Here is a 21004-nt window from a genome sequence, read left to right as displayed (position 1 = left end):
GACCTGATTATCTCCAGGACTAGGGGAGGGAACTGCCTGTTTGTATTGGGTGTGTTTTATATTTTTACTATTCGGGATTGGATAAATGTTACTCCTCCCTGTGGGATGTCCCCTTGCATGGGGACCTGCATAAAAAGCCATGTGTGTGAATAAACGTTAGTTCTGCTTGTATCCTGAACCTGGACTCTGACTGTTATTTGGAATTCGTATGCTGTAACAAGGGAATTATCTTATGCAGCTGTTATATTCCGTATGGACTTCGTTCCTGTAACTACCGAACCGGACTCTCGCTACCTTAGGCTCTGACCGTCCGGGAGGAAACTACCGAACTCGATTTGGTTAAACGTGGTTTCCTTACAGTCCTCTTCAGCCATTATCATATTAACTTGGTATTTTTATTAACAGAGTCCTCTTCAGCCATTATCATATTAACTTGGTATTTTTATTAACAGAGTCCTCCTCAGCCAGTATCATATTAACTTGGTATTTTTTATTAACAGAGTCCTCTTCAGCCATTATCATGTTAACTTGGTATTTTTATTTTGCTGTAGTTGCTGTGAGGCGTTACCTTTGCTGACTCTAGTAACTGATGTGGGCGTAAGATATTAAGTAAATTAAGAAATTAATAAATGCACACTATTTACAGTGAAATAACAATATACAATGTGGGGGGTGCAAACAAGAAGAAAAGCAGAATAAATACTTATACTCAGTAGTTGTGAGTCTTGGAATTAATCTGAAAGATTTGACAATTTATACATAGCATAATACTGTATATATGCAGATGGATATGTAACAGAGGTAATGGATCACTCACAATCTGTAGAGCCTAAAATAGCAGGCTCTGGCTGTAGTCACTTCTGAAAAGTCAGCTTTTTTGGGCTATACGGGATAAATGCCAAAACAGGATAAATGAGGTATAAAAGATTTTACTCCAATAAAAACAAATAACAATAAAAGATCCGCGGTAAAAACATAACAATAAAGCACTAATCCCAGTGGAGTCTGCACCTACAGTAGCTTGATCGTTTACAGGGAAAGTTCATTATATATTGGGGGGCCAGTTATTAAAGGAACACAGCGGACTGACATGAGAGGGAGGGAGAGGACCTGCTGGAGGTGGAAGCAGGAGTCCCCATGGACCACCACCTTTAAGGCTGCTAGAAGACTTTACAGCAAGCATGTCAAACTCACAGGCCCACATGAGCCGTGAGCACATGCTTGCTGTCAAAGCAGAGTAGGCATCTGCTCTCTCCACAGTGCAGGTGGCTAATCTGCTAAAATTTACCTGGTCTGGGGCAGAGGAAGCTGGCGGCAGCAAGGGAGCTCAGTCTGTTCTTCCTGCTTCTCACTGCTCGCACGCGCCCTCTGGCATCACTAAACTTCGTGCATGAAGGAGCAGTGAGGAGCAGGAAGGGAGGCCTCCAGACAGAAGATGGACCACAGGGAGATGCCCCACACAGTTCAAAAGGTAGGTCTGTCTGTGTGTGTGTGTGTGTGTGTCTGTCTGTGTGTCTGTGTGTGTCTGTCGGTGAGTGTGTGTGTGTCTGTTAGTGTTAGTGTGTCTGTCAGTGAGTGTGTTGCGGTGAGTGTGTGTGTGTGTATGTCAGTGTGTGTGTGTCTGTCAGTAAGTGTGTGTGTCGGTCAGTGTTGTGATGGCCGCGGCTGGACAGTGGAGGACCTGGAGGTGCATGTAGGCATGCAACGCCACATCACATTCCGATGTGACGTCTATGTGCTCCACCTTCACAGGCTTTCAGGGAGTAGCGGGAGGATCTGCTTTGGCACAGAGAGATGGCGCCATTGGGGGTATACCAGAGGCTGGACTGCGGAGTCACATACTGGCAGCGGCAATGTGGGTGGAGTCTGCTTGTTGGCTAATGTTGTTTTTTTAAACAGGGGCAGGGGTTTTGTAGAGGGGGTGCTTGGATTTAGTAGAGGAGGCGAATGGGATATAGTACTGGGATTTAGTATAGGGGGAGGACTGGTATTTATAGAGGGGGCAAATGGGATTTCGTATACGGGGAGGACTGGGATTTAGTATAGGGGGACTGGAATTCAGTAGAGGGGGGACTGGGGTTTAGTAGAGGGGGGATGGGGTTTAGTAGAGGGGGGACTGGGATTTAGTATAGGGGATGCTGTATTTTTTTTGTTATACTGTACTTTTCAAAATAAACCTAACTTTCTATGAAAATTTAAGTTTTTGTTTTTTTGCAGCCCACATAAACTTAAACCTTGTTTATTTGGCCTATGCTAGCCTTTGAGTTTGACATGCTTGCTATACAGTGCCACCAGACATAATAAAAACAGCCAATCTAGTCTGCCAAATTTTCTAAATACTTTCATTAGTCCCTGGCCTTATCGTATAGTTAGGATAGCCTTATGCCTATCCCACGCATGCTTAAACTCCTTTACTGTGTTAACCTCTGCCACTTCAGCTGGAAGGCTATTCCATGCATCCACTACCCTCTCAGTAAAGTAATACTTCCGGATATTATTTTGAAACCTTTGTCCCTCTAATTTAAGACCATGTCCTCTTGTTGTGGTAGTTTTTCTTCTTTTAAATATAGCCTCCTCCTTTACTGTGTTGATTCCCTTTATGTATTTAAATGTTTCTATCATATCCCCCTGTCTCGTCTTTTCTCCAAGCTATACATGTTAAGATCCTTTAACCTTTCCTGGTAAGTTTTATCCTGCAATCCATGAACCAGTTTAGTAGCCCTTCTCTGAACTCTCTCTAAGATATCAATATCCTTCTGGAGATACGGTCTCCAGTACTGCGTACAATACTCCAAGTGATGTCTCACCAGTGTTCTGTACAATGGCATGAGCACTTCCCTCTTTCTACTGCTAATACCTCTCCCTATACAACCAAGCATTCTGCTAGCATTTTCTGCTGCTCTATTACATTGTCTGCCTACCTTTAAGTCATCTGAAATAATCACCCCTTTCCTCAGATGTTGAGGTTAGGACTCTATCAAATATTCTGTACTCTGCCCTCGGGTTTTTACGTCCAAGATGCATTATCTTGCACTTATCCACATTAAATTTCAGCTGCCACAGCTCTTACCATTTTTCTAGTTTACCTAAATCATTTGCCTTTTGGCTTATCCCTCCTGGAACATTAAACTTACGTATCATCAGCAAAAAATACATATCTTACCATCAAGACCTTCTGCAATATCACTAATAAAAATATGAAAGAGAATGGGTCCAAGTACAGATCCCTGAGGTACCCCACTGGTGACAAGCCCAAGCTTCGAATATACTCCATTGACTACAACCCTCTGTTGCCTGTCACTCAGCCACTGCCTTACCCATTCAACAATATTGGAATCCAAACTTAAAGATTGCAGTTTATTGATAAGCCTTCTATGTGCAACAGTGTCGAAAGCCTTACTGAAATCTAGGTAAGCAATATCTACTGCACCACCCTGATCTATAATTTAAGTTACCCAATCAAAAAAATCAGTAAGATTAGTTTGGCATGATCTCCCTGAAGTAAACCCATGTTGTCTCTGATCTTGAAATCCATGTGATTTTAGATGTTCAACAATCCTACCCTTTAACATTTTTCTTTCTCCAGTACTGAAGTATGGCTTACTGGCCTATAGTTGCCTGGCTCCTCCCTACTACCTTTCTTGTGAATGGGCACAACATTCGCTAACTTCCAATCGTCTGCAACTACTCCTGATAGCAATGATTGGTTAAATAAACCTGTTAATGGTTTTTGTAGTACACCATAAAGTTCTTTTAATAACTTTAGACCTTATCTACTCCAGATATAGTTCTAAATATAGTAACCTCACTAACACACTGTCCCTTATCACTATCTCCTAAGCTGCAATCTTATCTTGCCCCACCCAACCGCGCTCACGTGCCCCAGCTAGACTCTACAGTAACCTGAAATTCCATGATTTGCCGCAGCTTTCCATAGACATCCGTACTCTGAGCGACCTCTGCCTCTACATGTCCTTCTATGGTTGGAGGAGAGAGTGTGACAGTGTGAGAAGAGGTAAGTGTAACAAGATTAGAGGGTGAATGTGACTGGGTGAATGTGGTGGGGTCGGAGGAGTGAGTGTGACAGGGCAAAGGGAGGTAAATGTGACAAGTTTAACTGGGTTTAATTGATAGCATGAATGTGGCAGAGTGAGAGGGGGTTAATTTAACACAATTAGAGGTGTTAATGTGACAGGATCAGGAGGGGTTAATTTTAGTGTGGCAGGGTGAAGGGGATGACAGTGTGTGGGGGAGGTGACAGTGTGTGAGGAGGAGATGACAGTGTGTATGAAGGGGGATTACAGTGTGTGTGGAGGGAGTGACAGAGTGTGTGAATGGGGGGACAGTGTGTGTGTGACAGTGTTTGTGGAGGGGGTGACAGTGTGTGTGGAGAGGGTAACAGTGTGTGTGAATAGGGGGTGACAGTGTGTGTGTGGAGGGGGAGACAGGGTGTTTGTGTGGACAAGGTGACAATGTGTGTGTGGATGGGGAGACAGTGTGTGTGTGGGGGTGAGGAAGTGTGTGAATGGGGGGGGTGGCAGTGTGTGGAGGGGTGACAGTGTGTGTGGAGTGGGTGACAGTGTATGTGAAGAGGGTGACAGTGTGTGTGGAGAGGGGTGACAGTGTGTGTGTTGAGGAGGTTACAGTGTGTGTGTGGATGGGGTGACAGTGTGTTTGTGTGGATGGGGTGACAGTGTGTTTGTGTGGATAGGGTGACAGTGTGTGTGTTGGGGGATGTAGCAGAACTCCAATACCCAGCATACCTAGGCATCTCCGCTATTCCATCCTCGTAGCTGAAATAAACAGTATAATACTCCAAGCAACTTTCCCCCAGCAACTAGAACACATAGTTCTGGGAGTCAACTGATTTTATTTTGGCCATACACACCTTTTATGAACATACCCCTACATAGGGTCTCTCGTGCAATAATACAGGGCTTTTGTATTATCTGTGCCTGAGAGATAATTGCATGAGAAAAAAACTATAACTCAATTATCTCTCAGATACAGAAACAGATACAATATTTTAAAACACCCCAAAAATACATTTGAATAACTTCGGAACCCCACGAAAGTCATATCACCGAATAGCTTGGATCTGAGCGCATCCCTTCGTTGGTTAGGGAACGCCATTCAAATGAAGTTTTGACCGGTCGGCTACGAGGTGATGCCCCAAAACAGTCCCAGAGAAAACAAGGCAACGACCGGTCATCTTTCGGGGGTTCTCGCATGAACACTGATGAATCCATCCTCTGGCTGTTAGGGAATGAATTCTCCCCCTGTTCGGTAGTTTATGCCTCCCGAACGGCATTCTCATAACTGTTCGGGAAGTTGGATGGGCAGCGGTACTAGTTTCCCAGGTGTTTGCGGGGTCGCGTATCCGAAAACAGTTCCACGCTGTCGATGACCATGTACCACCAAATGGCCACCAATTGAGTGAACACGTGCGTTCGGTTATACGAATGACGGCCACACAGGGAAAACACTTGAACTAATAACCAATTTGTGGTTAACAGCCACGAGTGGTCTGTGATTAAAAGGTGCAATCAAGGGGCCACTTCGAGAGGGGGTTCGGTAAATGAACAGGGGGTGTACGGACAGCCAAACAAAAGGCTGGTGACAGTGTGTGTGTAGAGGGGTGACAGTGTGTGTGTGTGGGGGGGGGGGGTGACAGTGTGTGTGGAGGGGAGGTTATCAGACAGTGTGTAGGGAGTCTGTGGTTTAGTGACCAGCCACCCCACACTGAAATACTTTTTTTTTTTTTTTAAAGCGACCATTTCCCTGAGAGGGAGAAAGCCTATCGACTCCAGTCTGCAGCTCAGCCAGGTGCAGAACTGCAGGCCATAAGGTAAATGTCTTGTAAGCTCCAGAAGTATCAGAGTACTGCCATAGTAACCCGCAGCAATGCTCTGATTGGCTGGAGACACATACTTCACAGTCTGCATCTCTTTAGCTGGCAGGCAGACTGAGCATAGGGGCCGAGCTATCTCCTCCCCAGCTATCTCCTCCCCCAGGCGGCACACAGGGCAAGCCTGGCCCCCTTACTGTATCTGGCCCTTGGTCACAGATTAAGGACCTGACAGATCAGTTCTTTAACATGGTTTCTATCACTTCCCCCACTACTGAAGTAAGGCTTACTGGCTTATAGTTACCCAACTTCTCCCTATTACCTTTCTTGTAAATGGGCACAACATTCGCTAATTTCCAATCTTCTGGGACTACTCCTGTTTACAATGATTGGTTAAATAAACCTGTTTATGGTTTTTGTAGTACACCATAAAGTTATTTTAATAACTTTAGACCTTATCTACTCCAGATATAGTTCTAAATATAGTAACCTCACTAACACACTGTCTCTTATCACTATCTCCTAAGCTGCAATCTTATCTTGCCCCACCCAACCGCGCTCACGTGTCCCAGCTAGACTCTACAGTAACCTGAAATCCCATGATTTGCGGCAGCTTTCCTCTGTGCCTGAGAGATAATTGCATGACAAAAAACTATAACTCAATTATCTCTCAGGTACAGAAAAATATATAATATTTTAAAACACCCAAAAAATTAAATTTTAATAACTTTGAAACCCCACGAAAGCCATATCACTGAATAGCTTAGATCTGAGTGCACACTTAGGCGAAATATCATTCAGATTCCTTCGTTGGTTCGGGAACGCCATTCAAATAAAGGTTTTGACCTGTCAGCCACGATGTGATGCCCCAAAACAGTTGCTGAGAAAACAATGCAACGACAGGTCATCTTTCGGGGGTTCTCGCACAATCACTGATGAATCCATCCCCTGGCTGTTATGGAGCGAATGCTGCCCCTGTTCGGTAGTTCATTTACGCGATCTATTCCCTGGTAGTCCAGTGGCCTTGCTATCCAGTCTGCCCTGAGAGGGAGAAAGCCCATCGACTCCAGTCACTGTCAGCAGCTCAGCCGGGTGAAGAAGTACAGACCATAAGGTAAATGTCTTGTGAGCTCCAGAAGTATCAGAGCATTGCTGTAGTAACCCGTGGCAAAAAGCTCTGATTGGCTGGATATCACAGGACACATACTTCACAGTCTGCATCTCTGCAGCTGGTGGGCAGACTGAGCAGAGGGGCTGAGCTGTCCCCCCAGGCAGCACACAGGGCAAGACGGGGACCCTCTGTCACAGATTAAGGACCTGACAGACCTGTCTGCCCTTAGTCAATTTAGACGCCAGTCAGTGCAATGCCTTAGGCGGCTGTCTAAATCGCCTAATTGTAGAGCCGCTTCTGTCTGGAAGAATGAGAAAACTGGAGGAAAAAGTGGTAGTACTGTCAGATAAAGAAGGGTAGCCCAGTAAGAGGCAGCCATGTTTGAGTGATGGTGAGAAGATGGGGGGAGTTGGATATAAAGAAGTCATGAATGAAAGTTGGCAATGATACAGACAGAGGGAGCATTACTGAGAGCACAGAGAGGAAGGGGAGCAGAGGGGAAATATATATAATGTTTTTTTGGGAGAAGAGAATGAAAGAGAAAGAAAGGCAGAGCCAGGGTCACACACAAATACATTTGAACACTAACTTTGGCCAGTGTTTGTGACTAAGTGGCTACTAAGAAGGCCTAGACATACCCCACTTGCAATACTTTGGATTGTCTACTTTTGCATTTGGTATGCCATCATGGGGGTAAATCTCATTCCTGGGCTATCATATGGTCTCAAAGGCAACATAATCAATCTGGCGAATTTCAATCTGTATAAACTGAAAAATGTAACATGCTATATTTGACCTGTAACTTACCAAAACACCAAAAAAAACTGTACATGGGTGGTACTGTTGTCCTCGTGAGACATCACTGAACACAAATATGTGCATTAGATTGCAGTAAAAGCAAACCGTATTATGACATTTACAGTTAAAATGCCACGCAGAACTGAAAAAATAACAATTTTAATCTTAATTGCTCAAATCTTTTTTTATATTTTATTCATATTAAATTATGTTTCATATATAGATATTTGATGTGACATGAACGCCCTGTTTCTCCTGAACAAAATGATTTATAATAAGTGTGAGTGCACTCAGTATGAAGAGGTGAATTATGGTTGCACAGACATAGTTATAGACATGGTCAAATTCCAGATTTTGTTAACCTTTTGTATTTATCTGAACTGTACAATTGCCTCTGTCTTAGGGTTAATATATACATATACATTCTAGCTGTGTGTTAGCATATATTATAGACTCATAACACTTTAAAAGATTAACTCAGCATCGGATTGGTTAAAGGCTTACTTTAGGACAAAGCCATATGTTGCCAGTCCATCAAAGGGTAAACAAGGCACCTTGTTTAAACATCATTTAAACCAGTGGTTCTCAAACCAGTCCTCAAGACCCACCAACAGTCCAGGTTTTGTTAGTATCTCCATTGGAATAAAACAGGGAAATACATAAATCCTGGACTGTTGGTGGGCCATGAGGACAGGTTTGAGAACCACTGATTTAAACCTTTACAGAGCTAACTACAGAACCTGTGGAACATCGCTATACAGTATATTATATCATATAGCAGAGAACAGGTCAAGAGCTACCGTAAACATTTTGGAAAAAAGAAAGTTTATATAATCAGCAAAGGGATAGCTAGAAGTTGTCATTCATCTATACACCATTTATTCATTCATACACCCATTCATGTATCAATACACCCAGTCGTTCATCCATACACCCAATTATCAATATACCAGATCATTTATTCATACACCAATTCATTCATCTATACACCCAGTCGTTCATTGATACACCCATTCATTGATACACCCATTCACTCATCTATACACCCAGTCATTCATTGATACACCCATTCATTCATACACCCATTCACTCATCTATACACCCAGTTTTTCATCCATACACCCAATTATCAATATACCCAGTCATTTATTCATATATCAATTCCTTCATCTATACACCCAGTCGTTCATCCAAACACCCAATTACCAATACACCAAATCATTTATTCATACACCAATTCATTCATCTATATACCCAGTCATTCATTGATACACCCATTCATTCATACACCAATTCATTCATCTATACACCCAGTCATTCATTGATACACCCATTCATTCATTGATACACCCATTCATTCATACATCCATTCACTCATCTATACACCCAGTCTTTCATCCATACACCCAATTCTCAATACACCAAATCATTTATTCATACACCAATTCATTCATCTATACACCCATTCATTCATTGATACACCCATTCATTCATCTATACACCCAGTCATTCATTGATACACCCATTTATTCAATACACCCAGTCATTCATCTATACACCCAGTCGTTCATTCATACATCCATTAATTTATCCATTCACATCGTTTTTGTTGGTAAGATTACTTACCTGTTGTTTTTCTTTCTGTAATATTCACTCAATACACATACATTTTATTTTAATTTTTTTGCTATTGTCTCATTTATCCTACAATAGTTATGCAGGGCTCTTTGTGTATTCGAACAAGGTTATCAGCAAGAATAATGAACCGAACCAGTTGCAACAAGATCTCTGTTCCATAAAAGCTAAAGGATATAAATGTTATAAAATGCAATAAGCAACGTATGGACTGGGGCTAGGCATCTGTCTGTAGCATCTATGATACCTGAAGGGCACCATAGCGACCTATATTGAAGGGCCTGAAAACAGACAGCCCTAAAGGTAAAATATAGGCAACCAGACCACTTCAGCTCATTGAAATGATTTGGGTGCAGTGTCCTAGCACCCTTAATCCTGGAAAGTAAATTATTGCAGTTGTATATAAACTGCAATAATTACCTTTATGGGTTAACTCCTCCTCTAGTGACTGTCTACCAGACAGCCACTAGAGGGACTTGCGGATTGTTAGGCGACTTTTGCATGAGGACTTCCAGCGTCCCCAAAATCCCCATAGGTAATCATTAAATAATGCTTTCCTATGGGGAAATCCTAATGCATATTAGGTCTCCCCCATCGGTAGACGGCAACGGCGGAGGAGCGGAGGCGGTTCCAAGTCAGTGACGAGGGACATTGGCGCTGGACCTAGGTAAGTGACCAAAGGGTTTTTAATCTTCTGCATAGCAGGGGGGCACTATAGGGAGCTATCGTGCCCAGAAAACAGCATTGTTTTCCTGGCACTATAGTTTCCCTTTAACCTTTGAGAATAGAAATTAAAAATTAAAATTCCATTAAATACCTGTTACTAAACTAATGGCTATCTCTCCTGTCACAGCTCAGCAAGAAGTATGGACCTGTGTACACCATGTATATTGGCCCGCGGCCCGCCGTGGTGCTCTGTGGCTACCAAGCTGTGAAGGAAGCTTTGGTGGACCAGTCAGAGGTTTTCAGTGGCCGAGCAGAAGTCCCAATATTAGACCTGACCAGCGCTGGATATGGTGGGTCAATCGCTACTTTAAGGCTTAATTACACTTCCTGGAAAATAGATTGCAGTTTTAGTGACGTGGCCTGCTTTCTGAGGCTTCCCATCAGGAACAAACATTTCCTTTGCTCACTCCTTCAATTGTGGGGGGGTTCCAACATTTGACTCTCGTATGTGATAACTCTTGACACTTTCAAGCTCCCTCTATTCAGGAGTCTTCACCATTAATGTTAGGTTGGGTTACCTAGCAATTATAATAATCTGGACATCGGGTGACTTATTTTCTCGGCACACTCATTGGGTTTGTGACACGGAGGGAACATGTGCCGGCTGTCAAATATGTAGGGACTAGTTATTTCTTTAAACTCCTAGACCAGCACAGGGACCAACCGGCACATGCTCCTTTCCTGCCACCCCATATCTATGCCGATATTTAATCTTGGATGTTACAACTGTTCAACCTAGTGATGTCCCGAACGGTTCGCTGGCGAATAGTTCCTGGCGAACATAGTTTGTTCGCGTTTGCCGCGGAAGGCGAACATATGTGATGTTTGGTCCGCCCCCTATTCGTCATCATTGAGGAAACTTTGACCCTGTAACTCACAGTCAGCAGACACATTCCAGCCAATCAGGAGCAGACCCTCCCTCCCAAACCCACCCACCTCCTGGACAGCATCCATTTTAGATTCATTCTGAAGCTGCATTCTTAGTGAGAGGAGGGACAGTGTGCTGCTGCTGATTTAATAGGGAAATTGATAGCTAGGATAGTGTATTCAGTGTCCACTACAGTCCTGAAGGACTCATCTGATCTCTGCTGTAAGGACAGCACCCCAAAAAGCCCTTTTTAGGGCTAGAACATCAGTCTGCTTTTTTTTTTTTTCCTGTGTAATCTAATTGCAGTTGCCTGCCTGCCTGCCAGCATGTGTGTCAGGCTCACAGCGTATACTGTGCCTGTTTGCCCAGTGCCACCACTCATATCTGGTGTCTCAATAGCTTGCATTTAACAAAAAAAACTTTTTTGACTGTAATATAATAGCAGTCAGTTTCCTTCACACGTGTGCGTTTCAGGGCCTGCCAGGGTACAGTGTCACACCAGTGCAACTCATATCTGGTGTAACAGTAGTGTACATTTAAAAAAAAAAATACAATTTTGACTGTAATAGATTGAATAGCAGTTAGTTGTCTGCAAGCGTGTGTGTCAGGCTCACAGCGTATACTGTGCCCACTTGCCCAGTGCCACCACTCATATCTGGTGTCACAATAGCTTGCATTTAACAAAAAAAAAACTTTTTTGACTGTAATATAATAGCAGTCAGTTTCCTTCACACGTGTGCGTTTCAGGGCCTGCCAGGGCACAATGTCACACCAGTGCAACTCATATCTGGTGTAACAGTAGTGTACATTTAAAAAAAATTTTTTTGACTGTAATAGATTGAATAGCAGTTAGTTGTCTCCAAGCGTGTGTGTCAGGCCTACAGCGTCTACTCTGCCAACTTCTGCCAGTGCACAGAGCCACTCATATCTGTTGTCACAGTAGCTTGCACGCATAGTACCACTAATTGAAAAAAAAATGACAGGCAGAGGCAGGCCACCCCGCAGGGGCCGTCGTGGTGCTGTGATTCCCTTTGGCCCTAGAATAATGCCCAGTGTTCAGAGGCCACGTACCCTGAATTTGAAAAGTTCTGAGGACATAGTTGACTGGCTAACACAGGACACCCAATCTTCTACAGCTTCCGCTCGGAACCTTGACGCACCATCCTCCTCCAGCTTAGCTTCTGGCACCTCTCAAGTTACCACTCGCCCACCTGCCGCCACCACCAACACTAGCACCACAGCCGCTTCAATTGATCTGTCAGAGGAGTTATTTACACATCAGTTGGAAGAAATGAGTGATGCGCAACCATTATTGCCAGAGGATGTAGATAACAGGGATATGTCTCAGTCAGGCAGCATTACACACATGGACGTACGGTGTGATGATGATGATGTTGTACCCGCTGCTGCTTCCTTTGCTGAGTTGTCAGATAAAAGTGAAGCGGTTGATGATGACGATGCGTCCGTGGATGTCACGTGGGTGCCCGCTAGAAGAGAAGAAGAACAGGGGGAAAGTTCAGATGGGGAGACAGAGAGGAGGAGGAGACGAGTTGGAAGCAGGGGGAGGTTGTCGCAAGGAGCTAGTGGCACAGTCAGACAGCATGCATCGGCACCCGGGGTCAGCCCGACAGCACGCCAATCAACGCATGCTGTTGCCACCACCAGAATGCCGTCATTGCAGAGCTCAGCAGTGTGGCATTTTTTTTGTGTGTCTGCCTCTGACAACAGCGATGCCATTTGCAACCTGTGCCAAAAGAAACTGAGTCGTGGGAAGTCCAACACCCACCTAGGTACAACTGCTTTGCGAAGGCACATGATCGCACATCCCAAACGCCTATGGGATCAACACATGAGTACAAGCAGCCCACAAACTCAAAGCCGCCATCCTCCACCTGGTCCAGCATCTTCAGCCACGTCAACCACTGCTGTCCTCCTTGCCCCCTCTCAACCATCCGCCACTCCGTCTCTCGCCTTGAGCAGTTCCTGCTCATCTGCCCACAGTCTGGTGTCTGTCAAGAACATGTTTGAGCGTAAGAAGCCAATGTCACAAAGTCACCCCCTTGCCCAGCGTCTGACAGCTGGCTTGTCTGAACTCTTAGCCCGCCAGCTTTTACCATACAAGCTGGTGGAGTCTGAGGCGTTCAAAAAATTTGTAGCTATTGGGACACCGCAGTGAAAGGTACCCGGCCGAAATTTCTTTGCACAAAAGGCAATCCCCAACCTGTACTCGATTGTGCAAAAGGAAGTAATGGCATGTTTGGCACACAGTGTTGGGGCAAGGGTCCATCTGACCACTGATACCTGGTCTGCAAAGCATGGTCAGGGCAGGTATATCACCTACACTGCGCATTGAGTAAACCTGCTGACGGCTGCCAAGCATAGGCACCCCCCCAGCTCCCCAGGTACTATTCCACATGCCGGATACGGCAGTGTCACGCCGTCTTGGGGTTGACTTGCCTGAAAGCAGAGAGTCACACCGGACCAGCACTCCTGTCCGCCCTTAATGCACAGGTGGATCAGTGGCTGACTCCGCACCAACTGGAGATCGGCAAAGTGGTTTGTGACAACGGAATAAATTTGTTGGCGACATTGAATTTGAGCAAGTTGACACATGTGCCGTGCATGGCACATGTGTGTAATCTGATCGTACAACGCTTTGTGCATAAGTACCCAGGCTTACAGGACGTCCTAAAGCAGGCCAGGAAGGTGTGTGGCCATTTTAGGCGTTCCGACACGGCCATGGCGCACTATTCAGATATCGAGCGGCGAAACAACATGCCAGTGAGGTGCTTGATTTGCGACAGCCCGACACGTTGGAATTCAACACTCCTATTGTTCGACCGCCTGCTCCAACAAGAAAAAGCCGTTAACGAGTATTTGTATGACCGGGGTGCTAGGACAGCCTCTGTGGAGCTGGGAATTTTTTTGCCACGTTACTGGACGCTCATGCGCAATGCCTGTAGGCTCATGCGTCCTTTTGAGGAGGTGACAAACCTAGTCAGTCGCACCGAAGGCACCATCAGTGACATCATACCATTTGTTTTCTTCCTGGAGCGTCCCCTGCGGAGAGTGCTGGATCAGGCCGTAGATGAGCGTGAAGAGGAAGAGGAAGAGTTGTGGTCACCATCACCACCAGAAAAAGCCTTATCAGCATCGCTTGCTGGACCTGCGGCAACGCTAGAAGAGGATTGTGAGGAAGAGGAGTCAGAGGAGGAATGTGGCTTTGAGGAGGAGGAGGAAGACCAACCACAACAGGCATCCCAGGGTGCTAGTTGTTGTCTATCCCATGGTGTTGTACATGGCTGGGGGGGAAGAACATACCTTCATTGAGATCACTGAGGACAAGGAACAGGACATGAGTAGCTCGGCATCCAACCTTGTGCAAATGGGGTCTTTCATGCTGTCGTGCCTGTTGAGGGACCCTCGTATAAAAAAGCTGAAGGAGAACGACCTGTACTGGGTGTCCACGCTACTAGACCCCCGGTATAAGCAGAAAGTGCCTGAAATGTTACCAAATTACCGAAAGTCGGAAAGGATGCAGCAGTTCCAAAATAAATTAAAATGTATGCTTTACACAGCGTATAAGGGTGATGTCACAGCACAACGGGAATCTAACAGAGGAAGAGGTGAAAGTAATCCTCCTCCTCCCACGACCACGCCAGCAAAGACATGACGCTTTACAGACGTGTTGTTGATGGAGGACATGCGGAGCATTTTAAGCATCGCCACAGCCCTTCGGGGTCCACCCTCAGAGAACAACTCGACCGACAGGTAGCAGACTACCTCGCCTTAACTGCAGATATCGACACTCTGAGGAGCGATGAACCCCTTGACTACTGGGTGTGCAGGCTTGACCTGTGGCCTGAGCTATCCCAATTTGCGATAGAATTTCTGGCCTGCCCCGCTTTAAGTGTCCTGTCAGAAAGGACCTTCAGTGCAGCAGGAGGTATTGTCACTGAGAAGAGAAGTCTAGATTACCTCACCTTTATTAAGATGAATGAGGGATGGATCCTGAAGGGACTGACAGTGGGCGATACATTCAACTAAAAAAGGCCTGATGAGGGGGACTACTTAACACACCACTCCTATCTGGTGGCACATTAGAAATTTGAAGTAGGAGGACCGACCAAGCATCTTTTTCCATCTCCCGGTTCCTAAAATCGATGCCATATACACGTCCCCTGATAGGGGACGTAACAGGGATTAAACTAATAGGAATAGTACTACTTAACACACCTTATAATAACGCAGAGAGAGGCAATGCAGAGAGAGGAGTCTGAAGAAGAGGAGTCAGAGGAGGAAGGTGGCTTTGAGGAGGTGGAAGACCAAACACAGCAGGCGTCCCAAGGGGCTTGTTGTCACCTTTCAGGGACCCTTGGTGTTGTACGTGGCTGGGTGGAGGAAGAGACCTTCAATGACATCAGTGAGGACAAGGAATGGGACATGGCTAGCTTGGTATCCAACCTTGTGCAAATGGGGAGTTTGCGGTTGTGCAAATGGACTGTTTGCGGTTGTTTGCGGTGCGTTAAACGGGGAGTTTGGTCTGTCACTGTGAAGCGGGCGTAACCCTTACACTACCTGATCGATACAACATCATACCTGATGATTTAAAGCACGTTATTCCACACAACTCTGGACAAAAGTGGCAGACCTTACATCAGCTCTCCTACACACTAAGATTCCACTAGACCCATGGATCTGGCTACTATCCAAACCCCACACCCCCCTATTCAGGGCACAAAACAAACTACTCGCCAAGATCGCCTTAGCCACGCGTCGCACAATCGCCGAACAATGGGGCAACAAACACATTCCCACCCTGGACACAACCATCAGGAAAATAGAGGAAGCCAGGGAGATGGACAATCTATCGGCCCTACTCCACGACACAACCCACCACCACAACAAAATATGGGACCCCTGGGTCATTTATAGACTGACCCACCCTTAAAAATTCTCCCAACTCCGGAAGACAATCGCCCCGATCCCCTCCCCCACAAACCCTCCAAGATACCACTGCCCAGACCATCCCTAACCCCCACACGCCTTCACCAGACCACTGGTAAATGTACCATCAATAGTAGCCCCACTCCATACTACCACCTCAACCCCCCCCTCACACAGCTACCGACTCTCAACCGGAATCAACGGCAATACGTCCCCCCCCCTCAACACCGACCCCTCACCACCCGAAACCCACAAAGGGCGAACACCCCCACCCCCCTCCCTCCCAAACTCTCACCACGAAACCCTCACCCCCCAAGCAAGCTCCTGACCCGAAGCACCCATCACAGAGCACTGACTTAGACAGATCAAGGCCTATCCACTGAACCAACTCCGCACCACGACGTGAGGAACGGGCCTCATGGAGACCATAGAGACCTACAAACGTAAGCGCAACCCCCCCCACCTTCCCACCACCCTACCCGTCCCTGTAATCCCCCCTAGACGTACAAGGTACTAGCCCATATACACACCCACTGACTTACAGCCCACCTCCTAAACATTCCGGAGAACAGCAGCCAACGTTTCCGCGGAAGACTATCGCTAATGACACCCGATACACCAACCACAACTATCTCAGTCTCCTTATCCCCAAACCGAAAATGCCAAACTGTAACTCACCTGAATATAAGGACAGTACTTGTACCCCTCCCCTCCCTTATTCTGTATCCTTCATTAACAGCTGAAAACTTTGAAAATAAGGATTGTACTTGTACCCCCCCCCCTTTTTCATTCTGTACCCTGCATTAACAGTTGAAAACTTTGAAAATAAAGAATTTTGAAAAAGCACGTTATTCCAAACAATTTAGGAATGTTAGGTGATTTATGCCCTTTATGGATTAAAACCAGACTCTGCATCAACTATGTAATTTTCCATGGGAGTTTTGCCATGGATCCCCCTCCGGCATGCCACAGTCCAGGTGTAAGTCCCCTTGAAACAACTTTTCCATCACTATTGTGGCCAGAAAGAGTCCCTGTGGGTTTTAAAATTTGCCTGCCCATTGAAGTCTATGGCGGTTCGCCCGGTTCGCCCGTTCGCGAACATTTGTGGAAATTCGCGTTCGCCACTTGCGAACGGAAAATTGTATGTTCGCGACATCACTAGTTCAACCCCATTTTATCATCCTTTTGTAATACTTCGGCTACAACACAGTCATATATGAATTCCTTACAAGAGTTTCTCTGTTAAGATTAGAAGGGTTATCCAGTGACATCTAGTGGTGAACTCGTAACATTGTTATCCACAAACTAGCAAATGGATACTCGTTAGACAGTTTATTCATTTTGTATCAATTCTGTCCCCTGTTCCTCTCAGTGCCCCAATGCCTCCTAGGAGAAACCAGTCTGTGTTAAAAACGTAAATCTTTTTCTAATACAATATTCTTTTACCATATGTTAAATAATAAAATAATAATAATAATAATAATATGTTTGGATAGAAATTTGGACAATCTCGCATTGCTCGTATAACTCATATATTTCTTTTTTCACATATCACTTCGATTTTCCTTTGAATCTCTCTCTCTTTTCTTTTGAGTCACTCTCGAATCAGTAGTGAGTATATATAGATTTTTACTATTTCTATAGATCATTTTAAGGCTGATTACATTTTAGAAATTTTTCACCACAATCATCTATCTATTTTTGTTTATTAAGGGTTTAATCCCCTAGTTCTAGTGGTGAATTATCCTGTCTAATTATTTTCTTCCTGTCTTAGACAGTGGAAGACAAAAAATACCTTCACTTGTTGTATAGTACAGCACCCCCTTTTAATGTGCTTGTTTTTTAAATGTTCCACCTAATTTTCATTATATATTTCAAGGTATTGCCTTTACCAATGGTGAACGATGGAAGGAGCTGAGACGCTTTTCCCTAACCGCCCTGCGTAACCTTGGGGTGGGAAAGCGAAGCATTGAGGAGCGAATTCAGGAGGAAGTTTATAGCCTGGTGGAATTTTTCAAGGAAACGCAAGGTGAGGATAGACATGTCAACATTTCAAATAATTTATTTCTGTGTAAAGTGCTTTTTCCTGGGAACCTTACTTGGCTTTGTAGCACTCCAATGATCAGGAATATTTAGGGGACCCTTTATCACTCAGATCATATAGATTAAATTAATGCGATATATTCTCCTAGGTAAGGCTCTCATCAGCAAATAAATTGCGAAATGTACTCTGACAGCCAATGTTATGTGTTGCATGGGTGCAGGGACGGAGATATCATGGGCCCCCAGATAAAATTCGATCCTGGGACGTGTCAAGTCCAATATAAATCATTGAGTAAATGTTAACTATAACTTTACAAATGCACATTTGCATGTTTGCATTTGAGCGTGTAAAATCAGTGTCAATGGAGCTTTTGGTTTGGCACATGATGCCAATGTTAATATGTGCATGTTCAAAGATATGTGTGAGCCATCTAACCCTCAGTGTCTCTGTCTTGCCACATCTAGCCCTCAGGGTCTCTGTCCTACCCCATATCACCCTCAGTGTCTCTGTTTAAAAAGTTAGAATTTACTGTATAAAAATATAGCATGTACATATTATATTATGATCATAGCTGAAAATAAGGAGAACCCACATGGTCTGACGCGTTTTGTGCTGATGTATGCAATAAATCACATTTCTTTTTCTTTTTTTCTTTTGACTGCACATCTATGTTTTCAATACGTTTCTCATATTTAAATGGCTGTAGGTGTGTTTAGTTATTTTCGGTTCCCCGAAAATAAGACATCCCCCAAAAATAAGCCTAGCTTATTTTCAGGAGATGCTTGTAATATAAGCCCTACCCCAAAAATAAGCCCTAGCTGCTAGTTCACTAATCTATTTTCAGGGAATATTCCCCGAACATAGATTTGCGGGATTCCATGCTCTGTTGACCTGGTCTATGTTCGGGGTAATTGCCAGAATATAGAACTGCTTTCAAGGGGGGGGGGGGGTTATATTAATATAAGACCCGGCCTTATTTTCAGGGAAAGACGGTAGTATGGTTTTGGTGAGCCATTCCAATTGTTTTTTTTTTTTAAAGATTCTTTATTTTTCATTTTTCAAAAAAATAAGGGTAAACATTTTCACAGAAGAGAAAAAAGTAGGGTTAAGGGTATGGTTATAACAATATGGCATTACAGTAGTTCAGTTGGGTGTGGGTGTGGCACAATCGAGTATGGATGGTGGTTATTCGGGTTGTGCTCTTGGATTGTGACCTGGTCGTTAGTGAAGCCTTTCGGGTCGTTATCTGTTATAGGTGCGATTGGTTGCGTTGTGGCCTGAGAGGTTAGACCTGGGTAGGGTTCTTCAATTTTGGTCATGTGAGTAGGTGGTTGTGCTTGTTTGGTGGCCATTGGACGTGATAGTGGTGGCGTTGATCTTGTGCCTGGGAGGGTTAGGTGATGGTTTGTTATCATCAGTTGTCAGCTGTTGGGGGGTTGGGGAGGAAGGGGGAGGTGGTGTATAGGTGGTGAGGTATGGGGGTTCATTGCTGCCCTCACAGGGTCTCCCCCGGACCCCGTTGGATGTGCTGTGTGGGTAGTGGGTTGTATGTTGGTGTTGTTGTTGCCCTGGTTGGGGTTGACGGTGTGGGTGTATTGAGGATGGGTTTACCATGGTGTGGGGATGTGGTTTTCTAGCCATGGGTCCCAGATTTTGTGAAAAGATTTTGGGGAGTCATGTATCAGTGCTGTTATTCTGTCCATGTCTATGCTGTCTGTTATTTTGTGGAGGATGCGGTTGTGGGATGGTATGTGGGGTGTGAGCCACGTTTCGGCTATTGCTCTTCGGGTGGCTAGGGTTATTCTGGCTATTAGTTTGTTTTCGCTTCGGGTGAAGGGGTCTATGGGTTTGGATAGTAGTAGTGCCCATGGGTCAAGGGGCATTGGTCTACTGAGGATTTTTGTTAGGAGGTTTGTGATGGATTGCCAAAGGGGGACTATCTTGGGGCATGTCCACCAGCAGTGAAGGAAGGTGCCGGTGCCTCCGCACATTTTCCAGCAGAGGTTTGTTGTGGACCGTTTCATGGCCATCAAGCGTTGGGGTGTGAGGTACCACCTGAAGAGCATTTTATACGCCTGCTCTTTGTGGGTGACGCATATTGTGATTGATTTAGTGGCCGCCCATATGTCTGCCCATTCTGTGGGGTCTTGTAGGGGGCCTAGATCTTTTTCCCATGCTACGATGTATGGTAGTGTTACTTGGGAGTGGTGGGTTGTGAGCGTGAGGTACAGGTCTGATATTTGGCTTTTTCGGGATGGTGAGTGGAGGCTTTTTTTTTCGAATTCGGTAAGGGGTGACATGGCGGCGAGTCTGATTTCGTCTGTGGTTGCGAAGCTACGGAGTTGTAGGAATCGGAAGTGGTCGAACGTTGTCAGGGTGTCGGAGTTGGGTATGTCTGTGAATTGTAGGGGTTTGCCGTCGGGGTAGAGATGTCTTATTCGGCTGATGTCTCGTTCTTCAAAATGGGCATAGTGTTGTGGTGTTAGGCCTGTTGGGAACATCTTGTTGCGTAGTATTGGAGTAAGGGGTGATATGCCAACGGATAGGTCAAATTTTTCTCTGAGACGGTCCCAGAGGTCAAGCGAGTAGGTGATTGCTGGGGAAGTGGGGGGGGGTAGCGGTCTGTGTTGTCTTGGGAGCCACATGTATTGGGAGGGGTGGTCACGTCCGAAGATTAGGTGTTCGAGGTCTACCCATCGTTTGTGGGTTGGTGGGAGGTGCCAGTGTTGTATTTGTGTTAGGTGTGCTGCATGTAGGTAGTGTGTTAGATTGGGTAGGCCTAACCCGCCCGATGGTGTGGGGACATATAAGGTAGCTCGGCGGACCCTAGGTTTCTTTCCGTTCCATATAAAGTGGTCTATTGCTGTTTGTAGGTGTTTGAGATCAGTTTTTTTACATGGGATGGGTAGTGCTTGGAACGCGTAGAGGAATTTGGGTAAGAGGTTCATTTTTATAGAGGTGATTCTGCCTAGCCATGAAATGTTCAAGGGTTTCCAGCGTTGGAGGTCAGCTTGTGCCTTGCGGAAG

General features: G+C 45.1%; 1 protein-coding gene across 1 annotated transcript in view; it reads left to right on the top strand.

Moving 5' to 3' along the window:
* LOC134572387 (cytochrome P450 2G1-like) overlaps positions 1 to 21004 on the top strand; it is a 49839-nt gene that overhangs the window by 14990 nt on the left and 13845 nt on the right. The window contains exons 2-3 of the mRNA XM_063431314.1: positions 10246 to 10408; positions 17813 to 17962. Of these exons, the coding sequence (XP_063287384.1) occupies positions 10246 to 10408; positions 17813 to 17962 (313 nt within the window). The remainder of the gene's footprint in view (positions 1 to 10245; positions 10409 to 17812; positions 17963 to 21004) is intronic.

This window comes from Pelobates fuscus, chromosome 9 (genome assembly GCF_036172605.1).
Source record: "Pelobates fuscus isolate aPelFus1 chromosome 9, aPelFus1.pri, whole genome shotgun sequence".
NCBI lineage: Eukaryota > Metazoa > Chordata > Amphibia > Anura > Pelobatidae > Pelobates > Pelobates fuscus.
The sequence above is the reverse complement of the archived record's forward strand: the minus strand, read 5'-3'. Positions and strand labels throughout refer to the sequence as shown.